This window comes from Echiichthys vipera (genome assembly GCF_963691815.1).
Source record: "Echiichthys vipera genome assembly, chromosome: 13".
Taxonomy (NCBI): domain Eukaryota; kingdom Metazoa; phylum Chordata; class Actinopteri; order Perciformes; family Trachinidae; genus Echiichthys; species Echiichthys vipera.
The window spans coordinates 22,040,180-22,058,221 of NC_139838.1; the positions used below are offsets into that span (position 1 = coordinate 22,040,180).

The following is an 18,042-nucleotide window of genomic DNA, read 5'->3' on the forward strand; positions in this document are numbered from 1 at the left end:
CGATTAATCCAAAAAATAAAATACGTCGGTTTAAAGGTCCTCACATTTGAAACTCTTTTTCTCTTAAAAATGACTTTGAATTGACCATGAAAACAGTTGTTTTTGTGAATTAATTGTGAATTAGAGTTCTTTTATTTTGGAAGACATGCCTCCGCCTTACTACCACAGATAGATAAACGGCAAGACATTTCCCTTTTATGCTCTTAGTAACCACCAATACATGAACTCACTTATCGACTCATAAATGGTTGATGTGCTCCTGCCTTTGATTGGATATTAACTGATCCATTAAAAAAATATGTATTCGGATTCCATTAAGCCAGTAGCTTGTTTGCCAATGATGAAACTTTCTTGAAAAAGCAAGCGTGCAATCGGGGGAAGAGCTCTCTGATGAGATGGGAAGTGCTTCATAACAGCGGGGGACTAAACATGATTCGAGCACGTACAGAAGGTCTCATGTACAGTTGAGAGGGTCTTTCACATTCACGCGGTTCAGTGAGCAAACACGCTGGCTCACAGATCCCTGCTCTATTTTGTCACTTAAGACCTGACTTGTGCATCATCATGGCAGCAAATAAGAGCGAATTACCATAAGAATTGTCACTTTGAGCTACAAGAGAAGAAAAAGAGAGAAAAATCATCCAATGAGGAGCTGCAAACACAACACAACTCCAAACTGCGGTGGGTGGCAGCCGCATGTATTTCAGCAGCAGAAACAGTGTCCAGCTGTGCTTTGGCACATCAGACAGGCTTATTCATTTGCAGCCAGGATTTTCAGTCACTCAGTCCATGTTTATTTTGTGTGTATGCACATGTGCATCCATGCATGCAGCAACCCACTGATAAGGAGTGACAGCCTGACACAGGTGGCCTTGATAAGGTTATGTTGGGTAATGTTATCTGACGATCATTAACGAAACAGCGCGGTTACTACAAAGGTCCGACCCGAAGAGGAGGGTTTGATCAGGGTGTGAGAAAAGCTAAAGTAACAATACAGTAACGTTTTATGGTTCAATAAAAATAAAATATGTTGGGTTTTTTTTTTAAATTGTGGCTTCTAGATTCAGAAAACAACCTGAAAGTGCGGCGTATAAAATATGCAACGCAATATGAGGGATGCAGTTTCCTGAGTGCACCTTAGGTTAACACCGTGTGAAGCTTGCAAAGTGAAGCTAATGTTAACTTGGCTGTGCTTGTGTTTCTTAAACCTATGACACATGGTCGTTTGATCAAAATAGGAGATGATTTATCTGTATTAACAGTACAGGAGGAGGGACAATATTGGTCGCTCCGTTTTAGCGCCTGTGTATTTGCACCAAAGCTGCAGCCGGGGGAATGACTGTAGCGGCACTTTTCACCCATATACAGTAAAGTTGTTACATCACGACCGTACAGAAGTCCTGACGGCTCGTTTATAGGCACAGTTTCTGAATTCAGGCTGTGTGAATTTCTCTGAGGATTGAGACACGAACAACATGAGGCAAAGCAACAGTTGGCCTTCGTCACCACTAGTTCTTTAAAGTGGCTTGGTGTGTCCCTAACCTACCTACCTACCTACCTACCTAAATCTTTTCCATCGAGAAAAGCCTTTGGTTGCGTTCTTTTCTCTTCTTTTAATGAAGAAAAACTTTCCAGTGCTAATAAAACTGAGGCCATTGCAGCATCTAAGCTAACCTCTTCAGGAGCTGCCAACGAACAGTGGCCTATCTGTGTCTTTACCCCCCGCTCCCCTCCCCCCTCAACTGCCAGTAGCTCCTCACAAAACGCTGATCGGCAGGTTCATCTTTGGTCGGAACACAATTGATTACTTGGAGCCTGACAAGATGGATTTGTGTGATAACGTGATCTTTAGATATTGGTAGATTCGCAGAATATGCAAGACTTAAAGCAAGAGAACAGAGTAAAAAAAAGTCAATAGAAACACTATGAAGGACCCATGTTTTAGTTTGTGCGTCAAAAGCAAAACATGGACTTTCACACAGATGAAGGGGTTAAATGAGAAGATGCAGAGGATTTTTGCAGTGCAGGCAAACTTCAAACTCCCAACATGTAATGAAGATGATTGTGGCCTTTTTTTTTTCTGTAAACGTTTTATGGACTTTCAGAGGGCAGCGTGCCCAGAGCATGGACTCTGATCACAGCTGCTCACAGCAGCTCAGGGCTGTTTGTAAGGAAACCTTCATGAGGGACTGTGTTACATGAAATTGGTAGTCAGATATGGAGTCTACATGAAGCTAAACTGACATTTCACGGTATGTCTTTACATGGAGAAACGTATGGTACTCTCTCCTACAGAGAAGTTGTCAGTGTCTGCTCCACAGTAGCAGTTAAATTAGTAAGATCAAAATCGCCCGACACAAGAGCTGATGCGGAGGGAGACTCTTTATCACTAACATCAACAAGGGGAAACAAACTGATCAAACCAGGGAGAAATTCAAGATATGCAAGATTTAACATCAAATTCATACGATGGATATAATAAGAACATTTTTGTGTGGCTTGAGATTTTCCTGATTTATTTAGGGAGATTTCAAGCAGAAAATGCACAGCAGATCTGGCAGCAGCGATGAAGCTACAGCAAACCCAGTAATGACAGAGCTCTTAGATCTGCTTGCCTCAGCCGTCCCAAAAGATACAGCAGCTGGGAAATGCAAAGCAACGCATCTATTTTTTGGGCATGTAGTGCGTCTGTTCCCGTTCCCAAAAAACCTCCCCTGTGTCTTCCTCTAAAAAGCTTATCAGCATCCAGAGATGCCGCCGGCTTTGAGGCTCATTTGGTCTCGCTTCATACTCCACATTAAATGCAATTTATTGAATAATGAATCTCCTCTGCTCCTCCGACCGTGTGAACTCAGTAAATTGACTCAGCATTCATCCCAAAAAACAGGCCTTAAAGGTCACTCTCTGATCCTGGATGAAATTCTAAATATTCTTCTTTTTCTCCACGTCAAAATGAGAGTACAGCAACTCAGATGCCTCTGTGCCGCTTTCGTAAAAAATAAAAATGCGTGAAACCCTGGCGCTGACTGTGCCTGCTACAGGGAGGATGTGGAGATTGTGGAGGCTGTGCTGTGCTGTACTGAATGATGGCATGGGTGTGTGTGGACATGCTTATTATAAAAAAAATACATGAATAAAAACTCCACTTGCCGATACATTATTCATGTTTTGTAGCTTCTGGGCGTTCCACATGAGTGGCCACAGTTACAGTTAGCGGCAGGTTTCGGCCAAACAAAATGCTGCCGAGTATGCGGGAGGCAGTGCTGTCTGTGTGTGTTTGTGTGTGTGTGTGTGTGTGTGTGTGTGGTGGACCGGGAGGAAGAAGCTGGGCTGGAGGGTTACCTGGTGGCTTAAAAAGAAGAACATTCACTGAGGATTGCTGGGAGAAAAGTGGGAAGGACGTGCTACTGAATCAGCACTACCTCGCACATATGCAGACGCTGAGGCACAATTACACACACACGCACACACCTCAGACTGCAGTGTAAACGTAACACATACTTGTCTGGATTTCTGTCTGTCCCCTCGTCGGCTAAAGTGCAAACACTTTGCAGGCAGAAAAGCAATCCTCCACTGTCCACACCAAAGTGAAAATACACACACTAGAACAGAAGGATGAAAACGGCCGTATGCGCAATGAAGAGCGTGTACATTCGACATTATTAGCTCATGCTTTCCATAAGCTCCTGAAAAAGTGTGTGTTTATAGATAGTAAGCTATATGTAGCTGTGTGCAAATAGTCTCCAGACACCAGATACCCCACAGGCTCCAGACTGGACCCACTAGCAAATAGAAGAGCTTCCTTTTACACACACAGACACGCACACACATCTCTGTTTGGGGAACCTGAGGAGAATTTGACCTATAGCCTCAATATAGAAGCGATGATACTGAAAACACTTTGAGCGTACCAGACAGTCGGGCAGGGACGGCTGCAGAATAAATGCGGCTCAAAACCTTGTGACATCTGCTACAGACTTCACACATGTAAGAGGGTGAAAAGGGAAGCATTTTGAAATTCACACTCCCATACATTCACACTCCCATACATACAACGCTCAGACACATGATGAGGAATACATGCCTTTTGGACCGTGGAGTTTATTACAAATTAATTGAACGAGCTTGCCTGGTTCAAATTAGCATTTTGAAAGTGCCAGGAAGTAGGTTGCAATGAAAGGCACCGGTACAGTCTATACCCTGACAATTGTGCTTTGTATAAAGTTGGTTTGTTTGTTAATCTCTACAGAGAGATTGGGCTCTTATGAGAGTAGGCAGTTTAGGCAACAGGAAAAGAATTGGGTGGCGGATGCAGTCTTGGTTTGTAGTCTGAGTTGGTATCTACCAATCGCGTTTGAGCTTCGGTTGCATGCAGGTAAACAGTCCATGTGGCGAGCAAACGAGGCAGAAACGTTTGCCGTCATAGAACCAATCAGCTATTGTCTGTCGATGATTTGGCTTTTCAATAACTTTGTGTTATTATTTATCTTCATTCATAAGTAGATATCCGTTTACAGATACATTGTCTGCGAACTCCATTCCCGCGTCTCAAGTTGTCAATCGGACCGTAACAAATGATCGCTGCTCAGTCGAGGAAGTCGTGGCCCCGATATCTAACGGCTACACCGGAAAGGTCATCAATATTAGCCGTTGCCCCCAGAGTCTAAATTGTCATCAGAGAGATATCTGAGGGGATCAAAGATCAGCGGTTTGTGGGTCGGGTCGGGTTTGTGAGGTTTAAAAAGCCGGCGCAACAGTCAACCTTTGATTGTTAAAGGCTTTTCCAAGTTGGCATCTCTGCACCATCATTGCAGCGGGAGAATGAGTGTAAAGGCACTGTGGCTGCACTTTCTACCTATGTATAGTACAGAGGTGACATCACAATCACAGAAAGGCACAGTTTCTTAATACGCGCTGTGTGTACTTCTCATGGAAATTTAAAGAAATCAAATCTGGCTTTTCTGCCATTGTATATTTCTTCTACTGCTGGTGGCTTGACAAGTCTATCATCAGTGCACGTTAAGTATAGGACGTGAAAACGCACACTCACTAAGAGAACTGTTACAATCTTACCATAAGATCCACATAATTGCATGAGCCGAAGCATCTAAAACGTCTCCTCGCTCCGCTCACCTGTCTCACTTCAGGCAGCCAGAGAACACTGTGTCTGGCGGGCGAGCTGCAAAGACAAACAAGACACAGACACTTTGAAAACAAAGTGCTGTCGTGTCACAACTTTCTGGGGAAATAAACACTTCAATTCACCCCCACCAAGAAAACACACCCCGTCAAGCTGCTACAAAGCAGGATGCTCAGCTACACGTCTTCCATCTTTCATCCGCCCTCGTCTTTCTACTTCCCTCTTCTCCCTTTACTTCTGAGTCTCTACTTGTTCCCTGGCTTTTCCCACTCAAGCTTTTCCTCCCCTGCGTTTTCTGCTAGGTTTCTTTGGTGGCAGAGATGCAGATGGATAGATGTGTCCAGATAGGAGGCAGCAGGGGAAAAATTAAACCACCAAAACGGGTAAAGCATCCTACCGCTCTGCGATAGAGCCACAGAAGGAAAGAAATATTGGAGAAAGTAGCAGAATACCAAGAATATATGTCTGAAACTAGCTGTATAATCTGCTGTGGAAAAATGCCATCAAACCACTGAATCTCTGTGGAAATGACTCATACAACAAGAAATGTCCTTAGCCCTTAAATGTTTCCATCAATGACGCAATGAGATCATACAGAAGGTCAGGGTCATGAGAAGTAATGCTGGAAAGCATTTTATGGACTCATTCCACATGTACGCAGAATCAAACGGTTGTGTGCGTGGGCTTTTAAGGCTGTGGGAGTGTGAGATAGAGGAAATAACTACATAAAAGAGAAATTGCGAGTTGGGAACAGCAGGGAGAATAAAGAGGCAGGAAGAAATTGAAGAGAAGGCGAGTGGGCGTTAATTTTAAATATCCAGTATTACCACAAGCAGCTGCACTTTGTCCTACATAGCTTCCCTAAAACAAGCATGCACTCCTTCTACTTTATCTGAAAAGGAGGCCCCCATCAAGCTCATGAATAAACACCAGCAAATAAACTGTCTCGAAAGCTGGGAAGAAATACACCAAAATGATTCTTTCCTTCCTCTCTCCGGTCAATCTTACACCCACACTATGGGCATACTGAGACTCTCCTTGGTGAGACCAGATGCCTTCTTCCCTTGTAACCATCTCCTCTCCTCCTCCTCCTCCTCCCCAGTTAGATTTGGCTTAGCCGCTGATCCGTGAAGTGCTGTTGGAATCTGCCAAACCAGGGCATGGTTGTCAGTGACTGGAGCTGTGAGAGCAGCCATTGTTGCCTGTTGTCGCCCCAGCATTAAAGAGCAAAAGCAAAGACGTGCAGGAGGAAGAGAGGCCGCGGTAGTAGGAGAGTCAGGGTTGATGGAGAGGGGTGCAACACGAGGGAGTAAAAAGGGGACCATATGGGGAGGCAGTGATGTCAACAAGGAACAAGCGTCCCCTCTGGAAAGAGAGCAAACTTTAGCACAATAGGACCCCTTCGGAGAGCCTGGGGGCAGCCCAAACTTTTACACCCCATGAGTGGAAGTCAAACTGAGCCATAAAGCATGATGAACCAGACAGGGAAAGAGCCCTTCCATCAGCCTGCCAGGCAGCCAGATCTGCTCCAACAAAACCCTCTTTCTCTGCTCGCAGCCATGGCCCCTTAAACATTGAGCCATGCACACATTCTTCAGTGACATAATGCTTTTTTAAGCTATTGCCCTCTTCAGCTCCCCCACTCCACCCCCACCACCTCCTTCTCCTCTTTGCCCTTACTCAGATTTCCCTCTTTTGCCAATTACTATTTAAATATGAATACCAGCAGAGGGGTTTAGTGTTTGTTTTCGCTCCTGTGGTGGGGAGAAGTGAAGGAGGGAGGTCAGCGTGCAGGCTGACGTCAACGATCTGCCGTCCTATTGATGTGCCGGCATAGGTGTTTGCTGAACGGCCTCATGGGGCCATAAAAGCTGCCATAAAAACTAGCTACTACCCCCACTTCCCCTCCTTTTCCCCCAGTGGAGCTGCTGCAACGCCCCGAGGGAGTCACAGAGCTCACAGGAGGCGAGGTCTGCAACAACTGCTGACTACGCTGGTGGACTGGTCTTGATGAGCTTGTGTGTGTGTGTGTGTGTGTGTGTAGCTCTCTTATTTGGAATGAAATGGTCATGCTTTATGAGTTCTGTATATGTTTTACTCCGAGCGTGTCAGTGTCCACTGCAGATATGGGCTGGAGTTTCTGCCCACTGCCCCTCATTGATGAGATAACTCTGGTCAGGTGCTCCACAGCCTGGGGACCACAGAGTCATTCAGGAAGAGGGACAAATCCCTGGGAGCACTGGGACCAGCGGCAAGCAACCCCTCAGCTCTCCCTTTACACACACACGCAGGCACACACACACACTGACCTCTCATGCACTACCACACGCTACTGTCCACAGTTCAGCAGCAAAATGATAACAGGCATATAAATCAACAACCTAATTCACTCACAGTGAAACCCGTGTTCACTTGACCGGTCACATGAGCATGTAGGAGGGATGATTAAATTAGAGCCTTGCATTAAAGCTGAAACATTTATTCACTTCATTCATGTTGTTTTTTTTCTATACAAGACAAGCTTAAGCTGGCGTTTCTCCGACCAGCTTGGAAAAAAGAACTCATCAACGAGCGACTGCATCATTTTGTCAGATCTGTAAAAGAGTTGCTGACCTACCCCCTCTTTTCCACCAAAATGACCATGTATATGCAGGTGTTTTAGCCCAGGAAAAGATGCTTAAAATAGGCGATGGACTGCTACTTCACTGACAGTGGACGAGTATACCTCGCTATCGTTTTTTATGTCTGTTGATGTCATAATGTCCGAGCGCTACCCAGGCGGAGATACGGACGGAATTTGTGGCTGAGATGGCAAAGAGAAGCAGAAATGATCGACCGAGGCGACACGCATCATGGCATCGGTAAAGGGTGTGCCCACCCAGGTGTCATGTTTCCATCACTGCAGATCGAAGCTGGAGCCGATGAATACCTGTGACTACTGATGAGTCATTTGTCCCGGGAATGAATGCCAAGTGTAACCTTTCCTACTAAGGACAAAAGTCAGATATTATTGGGCTTTTCTGTTCAGTGGGAAAGAGGCTAACGAGACAGACGACAAACCACTGTTGGTTCTCAGACTGACTCAGTTAATGTTGAATGATCGTATGTTAAAAAAACACAACCAAAACCAGGGGGGTGATGGCAAAACAGAGCAGCAGCTGAACGCGGGAATGTTGGAATGACGGAGTCGAGAATGTGCGCTCAGAGCAGTGTTGCCCCGTCTCAGCATGCCCCCATGCCACACAGAGAAAGCAAATGAGATTTTTTTTTAATACTTCTTTGCTTAAAAAAAAAAAAGGACAGATGTCAGAACTCATCATGCTCGGCAAACCTATAGACAGCAGCCATATCTTCCCTTCATGCCTCCTCAGCAGAGAATTTAATGAGAAGCCAATCACGTGTCTGTCCTGATCATCACTTTCTGCCTCAGCCAGTTACATACCTGTCTAGTTTAATTGAGTTCACAAAGACCCAATCGGCTCCTTTCTCTCGCTCTCTCGTTCACTTTCTCTTCTGCACTGTCACAGTCTTCCAAAAAACTGCGCAGCTACTCACTTACCTGTCTGCCTGCAAACTTTGTACATCACCGTATCGGCACTAGTTAAGGATGAGTTGCTTCAGGAGTGACAGAAAGAAAGGAAGTAAGAGAGAGAGAGAGAGAGAAAGAAGAGGGGGGGGGGGATTACAACTTTTACTACTGTGCCTGTCTCTTATTAATTCATTGCTCTAAAACATTTCCTGACAGTTCTGGGAAAAGAAGGATGCCTTGTTATTCCTCACTCTTTCAATTACTGTTACCGTGAGCACAACAAGCATTTGGACCAGTGTTTTACTCCAGGGTGGAAGGGGGCAGCTTTTAATAGAGGACATGATTCCAGGGCAGGCCCGCTGCCGTGCTAATACTCTCATCGATTTTCATTTGGGGGGAACCCTCCCAGCTGATCAATCTCTCTACACCAACAAGCCCGCAGCTGGCCTTGAAGGGGGTGCAGGATGGTCCTGGGCATCACTGTCTTAATAGGATGTATGAGCCGAGTTCATGTCCACCCCCAAGTTCTTTCCTTCTCTTGCTCCACCCCGCCTCCGCCGCCGCTGCCACCTCTGAGGCCAGGGGCGGCCTGGCTGTGCTGGTAATCCCTCAATGAATGTGGGTCAGTGAGTTGAGCTTTGCCTTCGTCACTCAGCGAGGGGACAGACAGCGGGGTCGTGACCCGAGTCATCCTACGTGCACACACACACACACACATGCTCATGTTCACACACCCACGTACGAAGACAAAGACTCAAACAAAGGGATGCGCACACACGCAGGCACGCACGAAAAACAAAGACAAACTTGGAATATGTTTCAGCAGATCTGAGATTAGTAGAGCTGAAATGATTAAAAAAAGAAATGGAAACGTTTACTTTAACAGTTTAAATAATAGTTTGCTGGTGGCAGCACCTCAGATGTGAATATCTACCGGTTTTCTGTCTGCTGTGACCAGTAAAGTAAATATTTTAGCATTTTTGAAAGTAGGTGAGACAAAACCGGACGTTTGAAGAGGAGAACTGATGGCCAAACGTTTTGTTGCCCCAACATTGAATCAATATTTCATTAAATTATCGAACAAATCGCTAGTTGCAGGCAGACCTCCAGATTAGTAAATGCAAAAAACACGTGTTTGTCACCTGAAAAACAAGCCTGAGCCTTTATATAAAGGAAGTGTCCCCAAAACAATCATATGATAAGATCAGGAAACAGCAGGTCTATGGTCTATAGTCATTTCAAAAGCAAAAACATCAAACTCTCTGGTTCTACCTTCTCAAATATGAGGATTTATTGTTTTTTCTGCTTTATATCACTGTAACATTTGGTTTTGGATGGCCATCTAAAGACATGACATGTAGGAACTTATGACATTGAATTTTTTTTAACTTTTTAGAAAACTTTTTAGATGGATTGTTGTAGCTGAAGTCCTAAATAGACCGGCTTCTCAGTAATGTAACAAAACTAAGCACTTGTAACTTAAGTTTATCATAAACTATTGCTGCTGAAAAAAGACCAGTTATGAAACAAACGCACTGCCAAACGGGAGCCACGGCAGAAATAAGCTGTGCTGACTTCTCTCATGTAACGGTGACACAGTGACTTGCCCCAGATAATACCGATTGAGGCTAAAGCAACCGAATCGCACAAACAAGACAGAGATAATGAAAGTCAGAGGGGATGTATAGACGGCCTGATAAGATAAAATAACAAACAGAGGTTTTTATCTAGTTATGTGCTTAAATCTGTCTCTAACACACATGCACACGCCAAAATATCAAAGAGTCCTAATTACGCTGCATCACATTCAAACTGATTATCCTCCACATCATTAACATTCTCCATCACGAGCTTGGTACTTTATCTAAGGAAGTCATGAAATATTCATGATTTATTAATCTGACTACAGAAAAACAAACAATGGCAACACGGGGAGTGTGACACCCTCTCCTGCAAAACAGCGTGGTAGCAACACGACTGTTTGCTCCTCGCTCGCCACTCTCCAAATCTCCAACAGGAGTCGACAATCAGGCAGCACCGCCGCACTGGCATTTAGGTGAATGACGCCATTCCCGCTCATAATAGTGTTTTACTAAGATAAGGTGGAGAGGAAGTGTTGCTGGTTTTCTTCACTTGGCCCAGATCAGCTACTGCCTCTCATTCTATGGCATCGTGTCAACAACATGTCAACTGCAGCGTCGTCATTAAATAAATAAAAAAGGGGAGGAAATGGAAATGTGGCAGGGAGCCATCTCGAAGCCAAATCACATCAGTGTTTCCATGTTGTTCTGATAGAGTGGGGAGGAGGGAGGGGAATAAAAGTAAAACGAAGGGAAGGTAGGGGACTTTACACCAGGAAGTGCAAAAAAAAAAAAAAGGAGGAGGAGGACGGGAGGTTGGCCTTCTTCCTCTTTTCTGCCTCCCAGCCACTCGTGTTTTCTCAAGTGGGAAAATTTCTGCTGATGACACAGTTGTGAAAATGAAAATGCCGCAGCGCTCGGTTGATGTTACTGTCATTGACTCCTAATGGGAAAAAATCCCACTACACGTGTAATTTTCTGGACTCCATTTCTTTCATCCCAACTCACGCAGCACACTCCCGACATCCGCGGTGTGTGTCACACTATTATCACTCAATCTCACACCCACTTGCTCTTCTTCTTCTCCTTCCACAGACACACGCACATATTTTCAGGCAACAGACATATTTTCTATCTCTTGACTTTTCTCATTCTCTAAATCTATCCCTCTACTTCTCTTCATTGCCCATCCACTCTCTTTCCATTTTCAAGTCCCTCGGGTGACCTTGAGCGGCAGCTGCCAGTGGAGTGGCTAAAGTACAAAGTCAATATGAGCCAACAAAGCTGGTTAAGTATTAAATGGGGGATGATGGCGCTGCTGTTAGCCAGAGAAAGGCTTAACAAAGAGCAAATAAAAAGGAACATGTGCAGACGGACATTAATGGAACATTCGATAGTAATAATAACAACTTAACAACATTGGTTGCATTTTTGCTGGATAATCTGCCCGCCGGTGGAATAGAAAGCACTTACATTCTTGGTTTAATGTTGTACATACAGTATGAAGGCAGCATTCCACTGTATAAAGAATATGTGTAGGGCATATCAAAGGGAAGTTTAGTCCTCTTTAGGTGACATAATACAATGAAACATCCATGCCTTAAGTGAGTCATTATCTAAACAGGAAGTCCACAGAATTTGACTTCCTATTCAACAGAAACGAGAACTTTATTTCCCCTAAATTAAATCACAAAGTTAGAAACAAAGAAATATAACATATCTAGCTGGGAGTATGCAGGAAAGGAGGTTTAGTCACTACAAGCCATAGAATTACAGCAAAATCACTCTTAACGGGAAATTTTTCAATTGTCAAGCCTGTAATAGCCTTTTACTGTCCTCTCCCAGGATCATTGTCAGCAGTGCTGAAAACTCAGTGGATAATGTAGCAGTGAATTGGCCCTTTCATCAGCGTTTGGCCATGGAAGAGGACCAGAGTGACTCCAATTGAAAACTACTGCAGCTAAGAAAATCAATTGAATAAATGTGCGGCGCATGGTGCATTTGTGTGTGTGTACACGGTGTGTGTGTGTGTGTGTGTACAGTCTGTGGGTGGGAGCCGGTTCAAGTACCTATATACCGGATCCCACTCTGCCCTCCTGCTGCTGCATTCCTTTGTAGAGCAGCATTCCTCTGGAAGGCAACGAGGTCAAAGGTCAGGAGGCAAAGATGAGCCCGGATGTAGCATCGCTGTGCAGCACCAGCCGTATGAATTGATGTGAGTGTGTGTGTGCGTCTGTGGTCAGCGGGTGGATACAGATTGACTGCAAACATCTGAGTAGATACGACCAGAGTTTACCGCATCACTTCTTTTCAAAGTAAAGGCTACAATCAAAGAGCATCCAGGTATGTACACATACATACAGTGTACAGCCAGCCAGCCTGCCTTGGCAGTTCTCCCTCCTCAAGCGCTAACAGCTGCTCTGACACGTGTGTGCATTCCTGAGTCTGCACCACAGCGTCCCCGCAAGGCATCGCCTGTTCCCCCATTTGCCTGTGGAAATGGAGCACTAAGACCGGCCGGCTACATATAGATCCAATTAACCTGAGAGAGCTACATCAGGGTTTTTGGAAAGCATGGGCTGGCAGCCGAAGGGGTTCAAATTAGAGTAAAATGAAAGGCATCAGTGTGATTAAATCTAAACAGGAAAAATGCCATAGAGGTATTAGCCTCACTGTGTTGCCAGGTGCTTAAGTAGGATAGCAATTTAAACACAAGTTAAGACCAGTAAAACCAATTTTACGAAAAAAAGACTTATCGGTTCACAAAAAAGATGTAGAAGTTTACCAGGCAAAAATCCAACTGCATACGAAATGCTGTAAAAGTGTTGTGCAACAGTGAAATTGGATTCATTGAGTTTAAGCGGGTAAAAAAACACAATGCTGTATCAATGCTGGTAATGAAATGACAAACAGGCGGGGGTATTGATAAATAAATCAACTGTGAAACACACTACAGTGGGAAGAGGGGGCAGTGAAGGCTCTGTGTTCCCTGGACTCTCTGCCGTGTCAATCAGCCTGATTACTGCGCAGAGATGTTCCCGAGACAGGGGGACCACTGGGAAAACCAGACCTGATGTGCCGGGGAAACAGAGTCATGAGCACAGAGCAGAGGTGGGCTGTCCAGAGACGACTGGAATGTCAGATAATGAATGACATATCTCTCCAGGTGACACCGAGCCAGAGGCATTCAGGGAGATGGCGAGCGAGAGAATGAGAATGAGTGTGTAACGGGGGAAAAAAGGATGACGAATGGATAGACAAGTGCATGCTTGTAAAGTTTTGTTGGAGCTCCCTTTCTGGCATCATCAGTCCGCGAAGAGGTTTTAGAGTTCATTTCAAGTTCAAGGAGTCACTTCCTTGCTCAACCAAAAGCATGTAATGTTAAAAGTATTCCTAATCTCCCCCCCACTGCTCCTTTGTCTTTCTTTCTGATGGATTGAATGGAAACATGTAGGCTAACTTTCCATATGATCCCCCATCCGTCCTTACCCCTTTAACCCTGACGTGCCGAGTACAGGTACATACACACACGCCCGCCTTGAACAATGTCGACAAGTGCTGTTAACACATGCCTGAGTTTATCCTGGCTTTACAGGAGGCATGGGATCCATGGGTTGATGAATGCGGATCAAACCAATGTCACTCACAGAGAAGTGAACCTGACAGCGTGATCCAGCTATGTAAACATCAGAGGACGCCGCCTTCTATATTAAAACATACCAAGCATTCAAGTGCAGCTGCTGATCCCAAGGCTGGGAATCATTAATTACCACCTTGACAAAATGGAGACCTCCAAAATTAGAGGTAATCAACTGCCCCTGGGGGCTAAGTGGGAAGGATGGCACTAACTCCTGGAAAATGAAGGTGATAATTTACCCATTATGACTGATTTATCTGCACTAAATCGCTTCATACGTCAGCCACAACTTGTAACATGCCACCGCGTACATAAACTTAACCGCATGCACCTTTTCCAAATGGGAAGCGGCGTTTCGTCATGACAAGGTCACCGGAACAGTGATGCTAATTTCTGAGTGAAAAACTCCCACAGTAGACTTTCACTTAATTTGCACTAAGTACAGGGTGCAAATCAAAACGTGTCCCTGCCTATCCTGGTAAAAAAAAAAAAAAAAAGCTGCAGTGTTCCCATGGAAGTGGAGCTGGAGGTGGTGGTGGAGGAGGGTGAATTCCTTCATAGGAAAGGAGGGAGGGAGGGGAGGTGTCCAGGGAGCTAATAGACTGGCTGGAGAGCTTTTACTTCATGCTTGAAAGGGAGGGTAAAACCCAGTCATGTAGTGGGGACATAAAAAGGTTGGTTAACTATGACCTGCAGTTGGAGATCTTTATAGGCTCACAGTCATTGTACTCAGTTATCAGTTCTCAGTGGAATTTACAAGTCTGATTAAGTCTAGATTTGAAAATGGGGAGGCACATTTATATTCTAGGTTACTGGTTAATATGTATTTTCAGTCAGTAAGGACATCTATGAATGTGACTGGCTCCACACCCAACCCTGAAGGATGCGCGCTCTGTTTTTGGATGTAGGTGACGGCTCCATGCGCGCGGATGTCGTGCGTAAAAGTTTGAGAGCATTCATAGGAACAACTTGAACCACCTCAGTAACAGTGACTTACTTGTCATACTCCGCGTTGTCCTTGTCACAGCGTGCGTCCTTGTGCTTCTGCCAGTCTTTGCCGTGCTTGCAGGTGGTGAGCAGCACCACGTCCTCCGCGTTGTGGACGTGGTGTAAGGCATTCCTGGTGTCCGAGCCGATACCTGTCAGGTAGCGCTTCCCCTTGAACACCAGCATGTATTTTCTAAAAGGCGGGATGGAGTTGTACTTGAGGTACCCCCTCTCTCCGCCTGTCCTCGGGTGCTCCTTGGAGAAAAGGGGGATGGACACGTCGAAGTTGGGCCTGAAGTTCTCGGTGCTGATGCTGGCTTTGGCCAACATGGCCTGGCCGATGTCAAAGCCCAAGTCTTCCGTATAGTCCGGCCATGTCCCCGAGTACAAGTTAAATATGAGGTGGTTCCTGCCGTCGTTCCACAGAGGCAGGTTCTGGACCTTGGTCTTCAGGTTGTGGACGTATTGCGGGGACAGCTGGTCCCGGTCCAGAGTGTCCAGACTCAGGATGAACAGACACGCCTGTCCGGGGTCCGAGGTGTAAAACCTAGACCCTTCAATGGTTGATAAAATATTCTGATAACTCTCTGAGATCTTCTCCCCCTTCTGCTGCGGGTAAACATAAACTTTGAATCCGTTCTTTTGACACAGAGAGAAATCAAAGCATGAATCCATGCGGCACCGCTTGCCTTTGTAAACACTCGTGTTGACGTCCCTCTTCTGCCTCGGAGATATGTGCAGGTTGTACTCCTCGGTGTCCGTCTGATCCCAGGGCAGGAAAAGGTGTAAAGGGTCCGAGAAGTGAGGCCAGGGCTGGTCGGGCCGGTACCCGTTCCGGCTGCGGTCATGCCGGCTCCTGCTCGCCGCTGGAAGTTGAACCCCTCCGAGGTAGAAGAGAAGCACTAGACATGCACCGGCGGAGAGCAGGATCAGGTAGCGTTTTTTGGCCTGCATGTGTCCTGGGAACAGGGGCGAGTTGTTTAAGAATAAGAAATATAAAGTGGCCCGAAGTTAGGCTCTCACCAACCCCGGCTACACCGCTCCATCCTCCGGCAGCCTCCAAGGATCCCCAACCCCCCTTCTGCGTATTCGGTTCCCAAATCCAGCAATTGATCCAGTGCATGTGGGCGATTTTTTAAAAGTATTGTCCCGTTCTCTCTCTTCTGTAGAGTTTCACCATATCGCACAGCGCCTGCAGCGGGGCTGAGGTGCCTGGGGGGAAAAAAAGCTCCGTGCTGCTCGGACACAATCACATACAGCGACTCTCTTCCCCGGCGCTTCTTCTCGCCCTCATTCAGGCTGATCTATACCGGGGGCTGTTCTATACCGGGGAAAACTGTCCTTACAGCCGTCTGGGAACTCTCTCCGGCGGGGTTAACAGCAGCAGGGCTCTCCCAGGCGGAAAGGTATACCCCGGTTTCGGATGTTAAACTCGGTAACACGCTGACCAGGGAGTGTAGAAACCCATCGGTGTGGCCGCCGCGCTTGAATCCAAACGCGTCCGAGTGATTTCGTCCTATCCCCCCTCTTTTATGACTCCATGGTCCCGTGCGAAGAGAGAGGAAAAAGCCGGGGGGGGAAGCGTCGTAGCGCACGGGCGGCTCAGCGGTGCAACTGTAACCTGACGAATCCCCGCATTTCTCTTTCTTATTTATTACAACCTCCCCTCAGACCCGCCGGTATTGAATAAGAAACCTCATCGGGGGGGAGCCACGCAGCAGGCGAAGTTATCCGGTCGACACGAGGCGAACGCACGCTCACCTCGGAGCGGGCGGAATAGCGGAGAAAAGGTTCAAAAAGACGGGATTCCTTGATCCTAGTGTCCAATTACCGAGTGCTCAGTTGTTCCGATTGTTAGTCGGTAACATTCCAATCCCGACACGACGGCAGCTGACGTGACGTCCCATCGATGCACACCGGCGCTGCTGATTGGTCCGTGTGCGGCAGCGGAAGAGGCGGGACTTGGGGGGAATGCACCCATTCATAACCGGAGCTCTCCGCATGTGCAAATTATCTAATTGTGAGCCAATGGAAGTTGTTTGGAGATGAGCCAGAGAGCAAAAAAAAACACCAGGAGTTAGAAAGATTTACTGGAGTTATATTAATGTGATAGTATTTATTAAGAGCTGCAAGCATGGTTGCTTTTGTTTAGTGTATAACACCTGGGCTACTTCTTTATTTATCTTTTTTTTATTTTAATGTTATAGCCCATAAAGCAGTTTGACCATGATTTGTTGTTTTTACTCGCAGCATGCTCTATAAACTGCCCTGACTGAGCTGATATTCACTATCTAACCTTAATGTGTGCAGTTCGGATCTTAAAGCCATAAATGTTGCAATAAAGAGACAAGCAAAAAGCAAAAAAAGGAACAGGATGTGCCGGCAATCTTTCATAGTCAGCACCTACTGTGGGTTGCACATTAGATAGCAGACATACTGTATTTATTTAGTTGTAAATATTTATTATGTCTTTCTTTCCAACAACCCACTAAAGACACCATATCATTAACATTTTCGCTTCAAATTTAGCACATTGTGGGTAGCCTATTAAATAGTACACATACAATTTATTTATTCATTTACCTGTGAATCATTTTCATAATTTTCCATCTAATTTCATTATTCGTTTATTTCTCACAAACGGCAGAATACGTTCGTTTCTTTTCATGTTCAGCTCATATGTAAGACACAATAGCATGCAGTATTTGTTTCAGAGCTTATCAGGAAATCTTGACACAACAATGTCAACAATTAGATGTACTACTGCCTTCATTGGACAGCTGCAGAGACAGACAGGAAATGAGTAGACAGAGACAGACCTATGACACATTACCCTCACATGGTATTGTGTCTCAACCAGGATGGCCCAATCCCAACCCACTCCCCCCTTTTTTCTTTTTTTAAAAAACAATTTTCAAGATCTGCTGTCAGACAGTTTTTCATGGGAACACAGAATCACTAACCCACAGTCCCGGCAGTGCAAAGAAAATCAAAAGCCTCAAAAGTACGATAAGCCCTGTGCAATTTGCCTCTAACATGTTGTAACACTGATATCGCCCACAGGAGGAATGATCTCATTTTTAATTTGTACCATAAACTAACACAAAAACAGTTTAAGACAATGAAGGCACTTTGTGAGAGTATCTGTCGGAAATCAACCCCAGACTAA

General features: G+C 45.5%; 1 protein-coding gene across 1 annotated transcript in view; it reads right to left on the minus strand.

The window, feature by feature from the left end:
- ext1b (exostosin glycosyltransferase 1b) overlaps nucleotides 1-16,708 on the minus strand; it is a 123,082-nt gene extending 106,374 nt beyond the window's left edge. The window contains exon 1 of the mRNA XM_083925679.1: nucleotides 14,884-16,708. Within this exon, the coding sequence (XP_083781805.1) occupies nucleotides 14,884-15,827 (944 nt within the window). The 5' untranslated portion in view covers nucleotides 15,828-16,708. The remainder of the gene's footprint in view (nucleotides 1-14,883) is intronic.
- Between the last annotated feature and the right edge of the window lie 1,334 nt (nucleotides 16,709-18,042).